General features: G+C 34.6%; 1 protein-coding gene across 8 annotated transcripts; it reads right to left on the reverse strand.

Moving 5' to 3' along the window:
* Positions 1-677: 677 nt before the first annotated feature.
* LOC122294767 lies at positions 678-10,819 on the reverse strand. 8 transcript variants are annotated; one of them, XR_006237719.1, is made up of 4 exons: positions 9,830-10,819; positions 2,478-2,528; positions 1,618-1,724; positions 678-1,447 (listed from the first exon to the last, which is right to left on the reverse strand). XR_006237719.1 is itself a non-coding variant. In XM_043103703.1 (4 exons), exons 1-4 carry the CDS (start codon positions 9,949-9,951, stop codon positions 1,303-1,305), a joined length of 495 nt encoding a protein of 164 aa, XP_042959637.1. In that variant the 5' UTR covers positions 9,952-10,819; the 3' UTR covers positions 678-1,302. The 8 variants fall into 8 exon arrangements, 2 of the variants coding, with proteins under 2 accessions (XP_042959637.1, XP_042959636.1); XR_006237718.1 differs by having other exon boundaries at positions 1,618-1,729; positions 2,408-2,528; XR_006237717.1 differs by having other exon boundaries at positions 678-793; positions 975-1,447; positions 1,618-2,528.
* Between the last annotated feature and the right edge of the window lie 1,354 nt (positions 10,820-12,173).

The raw sequence follows: 12,173 nt of genomic DNA on the forward strand, positions 1-12,173 counted from the left end.
ACAAAGTGTTTCTCTTGAATGTACGACAATATTGCAACATTTGTAATTGTTATTTAATTTGTATTTGTATATATTCTCAATTAATTTGTTGTTTGGAAGACATTATTGTCAATTCTACCGTTGTGAACTTGAGTAACGGTTCAGGCATGCTACTGGGTACATGTATAATAAATGATGGAATTGAAGGTTTAAATAAAATTCTTTTTGAGATGGAAAGATGTTTTGTTTGAAATTATGAGAGCTGTATATTGAGAATATTTCCATTTTCTTGAAAACTTAGGTGTTTAAGTGTAGGCGTGTGTATGCAAGAATTTAATTATTATTTTCTAGACCGGAGACATTCTTGGTTTTTCGCTATATATAAGCGAGTTTTTTGCATGCTTTCCGAAGGCCTTACTCTAAGAACTTGACTAATTTCATTCACTCCTTGATTGAATATTAATGTCGTATTTCTGTCAGACATCGACAACACTTTATATCTTTTCTCATGTTAAGGAGAAAAAAACATCGATTTCATGTATTAATAATACATCATGACCACCTTAATCGCAAAATTAATAATAATAATTAAAAAAAAAAAAACCCCACTAAAAATGTTCAAATATAGCAGCCATCCATAGTTAAATTTAAAACAATTTTCGAAACAAAATTTCAAGTTAAATAAGGGAAAGTTGAAATATCACAAAAACCAAATAAAAACATAGTATTCTTCCCTCGAGGACAACCTCCTTAAACTCCGATCCATAAGAATGTCACCTCTGAATATCTTCTCAAGCTCCATCAAGTAAATGGCCTGAAAATGACACTCGAATATTAATAGCCTTAAGCCTGTCAATAAAACCATACAGACGACACTACATATCCACCAATTGGCCACTAATGTAAAATTTTTAAGGACAAAAAATCTCATGAAGTGACGATGATAACAGTACGAGTTTTAATATCCACAATCAGTTTTCAAGTAATGCATATACCGGCATCTAGACAACCACAACTCCCATCCGCTTTGGCTTTTCCCTTCCCAAAATTAGCCTTCAAATTCAACCTACTCAAAATGCAGTCAACTATTTAATCCTCTAATCGTAGCATGTAATCCGGTGCAGCCAATATTACACAAGGTGTCTTGCCACTCACTCAACTTCCTTCACAAAATTTTACCTAGGCCTGTGCAGAAAATTCTATAACCCGGTCCATCCGTGAGATCTGACCCAACCCGTCCGAAAAGTGGTTGAAAGCAGCTTGCAGGTTGAACCCGCTGAAACTGACTGCATGTTTTAACTTGCGGTTTGGGAATTGATATAGTCACAGCAGAGGAAAAGGCCGAATAGAAGATGATTTCCAGCCAAAAAGCAGCCATGGCAGCAATAATACTGAAATTAAAATGATTTCTTTACATAAGAAACCAGGCCATGGACGCCACCTTAACTTGTGTTGCTCCTGTGCAAACCTGCACAAACCGCATGAAAAGCCAACATCAGACCATGTGATCATGCATTCTCAAGTTGCCTTAACCACAGAGGTTCTTAAGTCATTATCACACCTGCAGAATAGCCAAGCAAGCCAATGTTCAAGGAAAAGTCAACACGAAGTCCGGGATTTCACCGGAAAGGAGGTTACCTTGCAAAGTAAAGGTTGCGAAGGTTCACGGGTCCAACTCGGTGATGTTCCAGAGAAGGGTCCTGCCGACCGGAGGGCCAAGAGTGAAGATCGATCCAAACCCAGATCTGGTCTTGACAAGGGGAACACAATGAGAGGCAGTGTGGTTAACTTCTCGGAAAAAGAAAGGGATAGTTTTCATAAACTTGAGACGAATCGGGTTGAATTGGTTTTGTTGGTCTGGGCTGCGGTTTGGGCCCAAATACAGGGCGGTTTGGTCGGTTGCAGACCTAATTTTACCCCAGTTCAAATTTGCATACTATCACCACCTTTGAAGCCTTAAGACTTATACAATGACAAGAACAATGCTTGCCTTACAAACTATTCACTTGTTTCATCGCACACTCTTGAATTGTTCACCATCCTTTGGGATCCAACCATCAAATTGTAACACCACTTATTTACCAAATTACCATCCATGTTAACCGCCAGAATCAAACCAAAGTACTATATATTTGTCAGGTTTTCCCATTCAGGGTTGCAATATATTAATTTTGATAGTTTAAAAAGAAAAATATAAAAGAAATGATAGTTTTAAGTTTAAGGAGGATTTCAATCGTCCATAGTTCCTGACCAAACTGAACTTGACTAATTTCATTCCCCTCTCTCACCCTAGGCCCTACAGTTCGAGCAGGAGCTCTAAGAGATCTAATATCGTTTGGGAATAAAAACTGTACTAAGAAAAAGGAAAGAAAAGAAAATAGAAATGTCACTAAAAAATATAGAAATTCAGGTTAAAAAAATTACAGACCAAACATTCGTGAGAGGGAAGAAAATATATATATAGATCCCATATCCATTCAAGATGCAAAAATGCTAACCATCGAAGAGATGGCCTTCCCAAATCCATTTTTTGCCATGGTTTCCTGAACCTACTTGACACAAATAAAACAAAATAATGAAAAATAAGAAGCAGAAATGGAATCCTAATATCAAATACCTACGAAAAATCAAGGAAAAGCAGAGTTACAAAAATCACTCATATTTTTTTTTTTTTATCAGTTCACTCTCATATCTTATAATTCCAAAGCAAATAAAATTTCTCATCCCAAGTACTGATTTGTTATTTCAGTAATTCTTTTTAAGGAAAATAAAATAAAGGAACCCACAAACCGGTAGCCAAAACTAGACCTAAAAGCCAAGATTTAGCTGTGGAGACATTCATAGGCCTCCGATATGCCCACGAGGTCAATGCCCAACAAATTCTCCTGTTTAGATTATGCAATGTTTCTTTCTTTGACATCAAACCGAAGGTTCTTCTCACCTTGACTACCACAAGGGACAACAATGATCCCTAAAAAGCAATAATTGGTTGAAGAAGAACAAAATTATCATAGGAAGAGATGCTTACATAAGAAAGAAAGGGAATAAATATCTTGAATATCATAACTCCGTAGAATCAACTAAATTTCAAATCAAATCTTTTACGATAACAACTTTTTGGAATCTTTTTCTTGGTTTGAAATTTGAATAGTTTTGGCTTTAGGCAGTGAATGCTGTTTTTTAATCTATAATACTACTTATGCATAAAATAAAAACAGTCGAAAGTTCAAATCCAACTTTTAAATGCTTCCTGCTGCAAAATTATGGTTATGGTTGTTCTTTACTGGAATCGTAGAGAATTACTTACGAATAGGACCATTGGCACGATGTTCTTCTTAATTATTAATGGTTTGATGTTCTTCTTAAAAATGGCTATGTTGGTTTATATAAGAGAAAACAAATGAGGTTGTTTGAATACCTGTTTTTGTTTAGCTTTTAAAATTATTTACGTTATCAATCTATGTCCTTGGTTGCAGGTTTATATTGAAAATACCAACACAATTGACGGGTGTGCAACATTTTTATGAAGAGACAGATTTTCACATGTTAAAAAAATGAGGTCTGGAATCCTTCTCCAATTATAATACTTTTTGGTTCAACCACATTTTATTGATCGATGAAACAGCAGGAAAATTTAATAATATTTTTCATGGCAATGAGAACATTGCTTTTAGAGCATCTGGCGTAGAGTTTTTCCCTATTGAGGTCAATTTTCGATTTCTAAACTAGGTTTATACCTTGCATTTATATTAGTTAATAAAGGAGTTGTCATATGGACATGATGAGCTGTGCATCGATCATTAAACTCACATCTTCATATATCTTGAATTAAACTTGCATAAGCAAGGTGCCAAGTTGTTGGACCTTAAAGTGTGGGAATCATTAAACTTCCCACACTAAATTACATATTAAGTTTCTTGTACATCACAACCTTACATAGACCAAAACTTTAAAGATATGTTTAAGAAAATACTGAAACATTTGAAAAAAATATCCCTCTCCAGATCACTGTCATTCATGTTGTTGCCCTTGATGGTTAAGTTTCTTACCTTGTTTTTTAAAAAACTTGGTTTTCTTTTGACTTTTTTTTATTGGCAAATATTCTTGAAATAATACAAAGTATACTTGTTTTTTATGGCAATGCCTTCCACTTCCATTTTTAGCTAATGTGTTTTGGGAGATTGATTATTTGATTTTTTTTAAAAGATTATGACAATATCCTTTGAACATTGTATGTGTACTTTTACTCATTGACAGTTTTTTAAGATTCGAATTACCTTCCGCAAACACGTTTGTTTTTAGCTTGTTTGAGATTAAAATATACTTTAATATGTAAAACCCAAACAACCTAATTTTTCTATTAAAAAGCTTTTAAGGCTATTTAAGTACTTTTTAAAACTTCTAGCGCAACTCCAAATAAGCCCATAGTGTGTTTGATTACTAGTATTTTGGAGATAATCTTTTTTAACTTTCATATATCCGATATGAGAGTAAGTGCAAGTTTGGTTTCTTTTCAGGCTAGTTTCTTTGCAAATCAAAGGTCAGATATATTATCTTTATTTTGTGAAGAAGACACAAAAAAGAATTATACCAAGTGAAAGTACTCAGCTCACAAAAATAGGATTGATGCAAACTTGACAATAATGTCTTCCAAATAAAATAAAGTGAGAATATATACAAATACAAACTAATACCTACAACTGTCACAAAATTGTCGTGCATTCAAAACACTATTGGACATGTAGTTTCATAAATTATGTTCTTTCTATTCTATGATAGGCTAGAGTTTTGAGCCACCTTTCCATTCCCGCCAATTCCCAAACTCGTTCTCCATAAGTGTTTTTTATCAAGCAATAATTCTTTCCTTGTTTTTGGTCAAATCTTATAATTAAAACAGCACGTTAAAATCTATTAGGATTTTGTAGCCCTTCATATATACTTTGTCATATAAGGGGATGAAACAAATTGAAATTGTTAAAATGTCTTTTATGAAAATTTTTACTATAGCACATGGCATAAGATAAAAGCTATGAAAGTATTTTAACTAACAAACAAATAATATCTTCCATTAATTCCAAATACATTTATATCTCTAAGCGTCAAACCTAATCGATAATATTTCCTACACTCTTTAAGCAAGCTCAGATTTGTTTTTTTGGAAGAAAAACTTCTATTTTTGTATATAATTAATCATAACAAGTAATATTTGTCATGTAAAAATCAATCTACATTCATATGAATACTCGGTCTAAATGTACAAGCCTAGCTAATACATTAGTATTGTTAAGAAAGTTATAAGTTAGTTATACATACCCTTTTGTATCTCGTGAATTCTTTGTACACTTAAATTGAACCAACTACAGGTTGCATCTTAGCCATCTCAAGAAGTTTGGATTCATTTTGATAATTTATTTTTATTATATCAGCAATATATACAACACTCTTTTTTAGAAGAGAAAATATTGAAATTAATTTCTAGTTGCATGTATGCTTTAAAAATATAATAAAGAAGTATATATATATAGATTTGATATATGTAACCTCTTCTTTAGTTTTGCATTTGCAAGGAAATTTAAGTTTTTGAAAAGATAATCCTTCTCCTTTCTAATAAAAATCAAACATCCAGAAGAAAAACTATCAAAACTTTCTATTCAAGAGCTTATTAACTGTTGCGAAGCAAATCAACAACTACCATACAATTATAGTTACATGAAAACATTTGAATGGATACAAACAAACGGAATTAGAAAGGAGAAGGATTATCTTTTCAAAAACTTAAATTTCCTTGCAAATGCAAAACTAAAGAAGAGGTTACATATATCAAATCTATATATATATATACTTCTTTATTATATTTTTCAAGCGTACATATAACTGAAAATTAATTCTAATATTTTCTCTTTCTTTAAAAAAAGAGTGTTGTGTATATTGCTGATATACTAAAAATAAACACTCAAAATGAAGCAAAACTTCTTGATATAGTTAAAAAGCAACCTGTAGTTGGTTCAATTAAAGTGTACAAAGAATTCACGAGATACAAAAGGGTATGTATAACTAACTTATAGCTTTCTTAACAATACTAATGTAGTAATTATGCTTGTCCACTTCAATAATGGGCCAAGAGAATAGTGTGAATGTATAATTGGTTTTCACATGGCAAATATATATTACTTGTCATAATTAGTTATAGCAATAGAAGTTTTTCTTTCAAAAAAAATAAAAAACCCAAGTTTGCCCAAAAGCCTTAAGAAGAATTGTAGATTTGATTTGACCTTTAGTGATATAAATATATGTGGAACTAATGGAAAGTATTCCTTCTTTGTTAGTCAAAATACTATCCTAGCTTTTATCTTGTACCATGCTGCCATGCGCTATAATCAAAAGTTTCAAAGAAAACTTCATTGGTATTTTAACAAATTTAATTTTTTTTTCCTCCCATTATATGATAAGAGTATTTATGAAGGAACACAAAATTTAATAGTGAATGAATAGCTAAACATGTTTTAATTATAGGATTTGGCCAAGAACAAGGAAAAAATTATTGGTTGATAAAAAAAACCTCTGAAGAACGGGTTGGGGAATTAGCAAGTATGGAAAAGTCCCTCAAAACTCTAGTATACCAGAGAATAAAAAAGAACATAATTTATAGAACTGCATGTCCATTAGTATCTTGAATGCATGACAATTTTGTAATAGTTGTAGATATTAGCTTGTCTGTGTATATATTCTCAATTCATTTTATTTGAAAAACATTATTGTCAAACTTGCATTAATCATATTTTTGTGAGCTTGAGTATTTTCTCTTGATATAATTTTTTTTCGTATCTTTCTCACAAAATAAAAATAACATATTTGACTTTTAATTTGCAAAGAAACTAACATTGAAAAGAAGCCAAACTTGCACTTACTCTCAAATTGGATCTTTAAAAGTTAATAAAGATCATTTCCAAAATACTAGCAATCAAACACACTACTAACTTGTTTGAAATTTTTTTTTTAAAAGTTTTAAAAAGTACTTAAATAACCTTAAAATCTTTTTAATGGAAATATTAAGTTATTTGGATTACATATTAAAGTTTTTTTTAATCTCAAATAAGCTGAAAACTACGTTTGAAAAAAAAAAATCATTTTGAAGCTTTTACTTAAACGTGCTTTCCGGAATAATGTAGAAGGTAATTCTAATTTTAAAAAGAATGTTAGTGAGTAAAAATACTAATATAATTTTCAGATAATTACAATTTTCAGTGATATTGTCATAATCTTTAAAAAAAATCAAATAATAGTCAGTACCACCTCATAAAGTACTTTTATAATTTGTGTCCAAACAAATGTAACATATTAGAGAGTGCTTTATGTGTGGTTTGGATAGTAAGTTGAAATAGAATGAGTTGAGATGAAAGTTGAAAATTAAATAAAATATTATTTTTCAATATTAGTATTGTTTTGAAATTTGAAAAAAGTTGAATTATTAATTATATTGTGTAAAAACTTGGAAAAGTTATAATGATGAAATGAGATGAGATGAGATGAAATGATGTTTGTAAATCAAGCATTGTCTTTTGATGGTCATATCATATTCTCTATTTTGGTTAATGGTTACCCAATTGGATTTTTCAATAGTTCATGCGGTTTAAGACAAAGAGATCCTTTGTCTCCTTTTCTTTTATTCTTGTTATCGATGCTTCAACTAGAATGATTAAAGCGGCAATGGATGGGAGTTTTTTGTTGGGATTTTGGTGGGAGATGAGTCTCGGGGCAGCATAAATGTCACACATCTTATTTTTACAGACGATACTTTAATTTTTAGTGAGATTAATTAGGAGCATCTTCGCTCTTTGAGATCCCTCTTGCTACGTTTTGAATTAGTTGCTTTTGGTCTTAGAGTTAACTTATCTAAGTCTGAAATAGTTCAAGCGGGTTTTGGATTTGGCTAATCTCTTGGGTTGTAAGGTCTCATCGTTACCTATGAGATATCTTGGTCTTCCTTTGGACACTCCTCACAAATCTTTGATGATTTGAAATAATGTGATTGAGAAGATTGATATGAGGTTGGCTAGTTGGAAAATGATATATTTACTTAAAGGGGGAAGAATTACTTTGATTAGGAGTACGTTGTCTAATCTTCCAACGCATTTCCTTTCTATTGTTCCTTATGGGTGGCAAATAGAATTGAAAGGATTTTTTTGAAATTCCGGGGCAGTAATGGGGAGGAAAGAAAGTTTCTCTTGGTAAGTTGAAACAAATTTTGCTCACCAGTTTCTTGTGGAGGATTGGGGATTCAAAATTTGAGACTATTCAACAAAGTTCTACTTGGGAAATAGCTATGGCGATATCACATTGAGAGGGATGCGTTATGGAGAAATATTATTGATGTTAAATATGAGAGGGTGTGGGGGAGTTGGTGTTCTAATGAAGTTAGAAGTGTGTATGGGGTGAGTTTGTGGAAGTCCATTTGGATGGATTGGGGCCAATTTGTCAATCATTTTAAATACAAGGTGGGTGATGGGACAATGATTAATTTTTGGCATGATATTTAGTATGGGGATACGGCTCTTAAGAATGTTTATCCTTCCCTCCTTATGATTGTAAGAGAGCAAGAAGTTAATTCCTTTACGCTTTTTTATTGATCTGATTCCTTTACTTTTTTAAACAACAATCTCTAAAGGAACGTAAATTTTATTTGAGATGTACACGATTGGGAAGTGAATGTCTTTTTTTTTAAAAGCTTAAATAATATGAAAACTGTTCAGGGAAGGGAGGATAGTTTGGCATGGATTCACATTGGAAATTCCAGATTTTCGTTTAGCTCCTTTTAAAGGCGTTAACTTGTCATTGTATCAATAAATTCCCTTCAAAGTGCATTTGGAGATCTAAGGTGCCTAGTAAGGTTGCATTATTCTGCTTGTTGGAATTCCTTGAAATTTTGACCACAGAAAATTTTTTACCATGGAGAATTTGAGAAAGCATGGATTATTTGTTGTGGATTGTGCTCATGTGTAATAAAGATGGACCTGGTGAATATGTCGACCATCTATTTCTTCATTATGAGGTGGCTAAGACTTGGGGTCGTGATAGATACGCACCCACAAAATCCACATTATTGTCATAACACCAAAATCACAATTTTTTCATTATCACAACACAACCAGAGAAGCAGAGCACAATTAATAAAATAATAGCAAGTAAATGACATTAATAATGTAGATGTATGTCAGACAATTATTGGATAGCATGGCATATTCCAGTAAAGAATAATTATAGTCTTGCCACCGGTGGACAACCAGTTCACAACTTGGGTTTAAAAAAAAAATTAATAAAAAACTATGTAAATTTATTTTATAATTTTGTAAAATAAAATATTACTTAACCTCCTCATTATTATTTTTTAATGTCACTATTAGAGTATTTTATTTATTTATTTTACTTAGTAGTAATTAAAGAAGTGACTCCTAATAAAATTATATATTTTTTTATTTGATGATAAAAAATGTTTAAAAAATATGTAAGATATAATAATAATAATAATAATAAACAATTTTATCAATTTTATTAATGATAAGTTGATAAAATTATATTACCGTAAACCGGTTGTTAACCAGTTGGAAGGTATCATTACTCTACAGTAAAATAACACAGAACAACACACATTCATCGCATTTCACAATTTTCTACAACTACATTCCCAACGCTCCATCCGCACCTAGGCCGACATTCATCACTAACTACGACATTACTTTATCCCAACGCTCCACAGGCCCCAGACCACTTTCATTCACAACCATACTGCATCCATAATTTATTGACTGTTTTCTACATTAGTACTTCAAGAGTCGGTCTGGAATTTACTTACAAGGCGAAAGGGCAAATTTCTGGAGGATCAAAAGCGCAGACTAAAGCATCCCGCGAGCGAGTGCATGCGTTGTGTGGTGGCCGCTGGAGGGACGGAGCACGGCGGCAGCAGTGGCAGCGCATAGTGGCAAGGACGGATCTGGTTGAAATAAAGGGCCTACGACTGGGAAAATTCTAATGGGTGGCAGAACAGTGGCGATAAAGGATGGAGGAGGGAGGTTTCACGGCGGGAGTGGCGGTTGTCGGCGGAGCAGAACCCCAAAAAGGTGATCTACACTCGGGTTGGGTGAATCTGGGAGGAGAAGGGACCGAACAAAGAGGAGAATGTGAAGGATGGTCGGACGACAACGAGGGAGCTGCCAACCGCGGCGGTGCACGGCGGAGATCTAGGTAAAATTTCTAAACCCACGGGCAGAAGCAACAGAGACAGAGATTAAGAGATTTTAAGGGAGGGAGAGGGGACTGAAAGAGAGGAACACAGAGACGAAAGACTGAGGCGTCAGTGCACGGCGATACAGCTGAGTTTCATGGCACCTACAGTCAGAATTGTGGAGAATCGCGCAGTAAGAATCATGAAGAATGGTGTGGAGCCAGGCACGGCGGCTAGCGGCAAAACACAAAGAAGAGAGATAAGCGGGCAATGAGAAGAGGAGGAATCGTTTGAGGCTCCACGTGGTCACTGTGCGAAACAGGGGAGGAAAGTGGGGTACCGTGAGATAGAAAGGGAGTTGGGGTGCGACTTGCGGTGGTTGTTGGTCACCATGCGGTGGCTGATTGCGGCGACGTCTATACTGAGGGAAGAGAGGATGCGAGACAGAGGGAGAGTGAGAGAGACCTACGGTAGGGGCATGACAGAGAGAGAGGGACGAAGCCTTACGGATGGCTGCCTGAGACATCGCCGATGTCAGTGGTGTGGGGCGCGGCTACGGCGGAGAGGGAAGATGGCTCACAGAGAGAGAGAGAGGTCGGGGCCTCGGGTACTGTGCGGCGCAGAAGGAGTGAGTGAGGAAGAGAAAAATAAATAGTTGGGCTACTGGGCGGGACGCCCAGGTTTTCCTTTTTTTCACATTTTTTTTAATAGATTTAAATATTTTTAAAAAATAAAAAAATTTACAAATATATTAAAATTACTTCCACAATCACTAAAACAAAAAAAATTTTACCAACGGTCACTTGGCTGCATACAAGAGTTTTCCAAAAAGAGAAATCCTAAAGACCGGTCGAACTAATGTTATCCAAATAATAGTCTACCAATAATTAGGTCGGACTAATGTTATCCAAATAATAGTCTACCAATAATTAAGTGACACGTAAGCTTTTTACCACAGCTATCTTGAACCAGCACAACTTCAGAAAATCCTTAGCCCCCTTCACACCTCACCTCCTGATGATCTCAGCCCCCTTCGCCCCCCCCTCTCGAAGCTTAGCCTCTTGCGATCTCAGCCCCACGCAGTCCCTTCGCACCCCCTCGAAGCTCAACCCTCTCTCGATGTCTCAACCCCCTTCACATTTGACTCGCTTTCTATTTCCCCACTATAAAAAGACTTCAAGTTCTAAAGGTCTACACGTTGTCTGATTCCTCTCCCCTGTCTCCATACCTATCACGAAAATGAAAAGAGACTTGAATTTTATTTCTTGTCAATACCAAATGACTCTTCCTTATCAACTCAGAAATCCTAGAAGCAAAAACCAAGGAAAGAAGAATTTTGGAGATAGCAAATGCTGGATTTCCTCCTGAACTAAGGAGCAAAGATAAAATTGATTACAAGAAAAATGAAGAAATGAGAAGAAAAAATAGGTTTTATTTTCTTCAGCTGAATCAAATAGCACACAAGAGGGAAATATTATACGAAGATGAAAGGATCAGAGTAGGTATTTGGATAAAACCAAGTTTCCCTTGAATGCTCTGAAAAAACACCTGTATAGAGGAAAGTCAAAGATACAAATTTGCAAGTTGAAGAAAATGGTCTCCGATCTAAAGTCAAAGATACAGATTTGCAAGTTGAAGAAACGCTCGTGCGAAATCAAATTCGTCTCTTGCAAAGATGATATTTTGTGTGGTGGAGCCTATTAAAATTATTGTGTATTTCCTTACATGGCAACAGGTGAAAGGAGGGCTGCTCATGGCGATTAATAGCCCGACCGCTTAGAAGCGCCTATGTTCCAAAAGAAATTAGGGTTGTCTCAACCCCCCCCCCCCCCCCCCCCCCCCTTCTCACCTTGCACAAAACAGCACCGTTTAGTAAAAATGGTTGGGCCTTGATTCTTCCTTCCTCAACTAGGCTTCCATACAGGCCAAGCCCTCAGTACTACTACACACTCAATAACACTTGGGCCCATTTGGA

Source organism: Carya illinoinensis, chromosome 14, assembly GCF_018687715.1.
Source record: "Carya illinoinensis cultivar Pawnee chromosome 14, C.illinoinensisPawnee_v1, whole genome shotgun sequence".
NCBI classification, from domain to species: domain Eukaryota; kingdom Viridiplantae; phylum Streptophyta; class Magnoliopsida; order Fagales; family Juglandaceae; genus Carya; species Carya illinoinensis.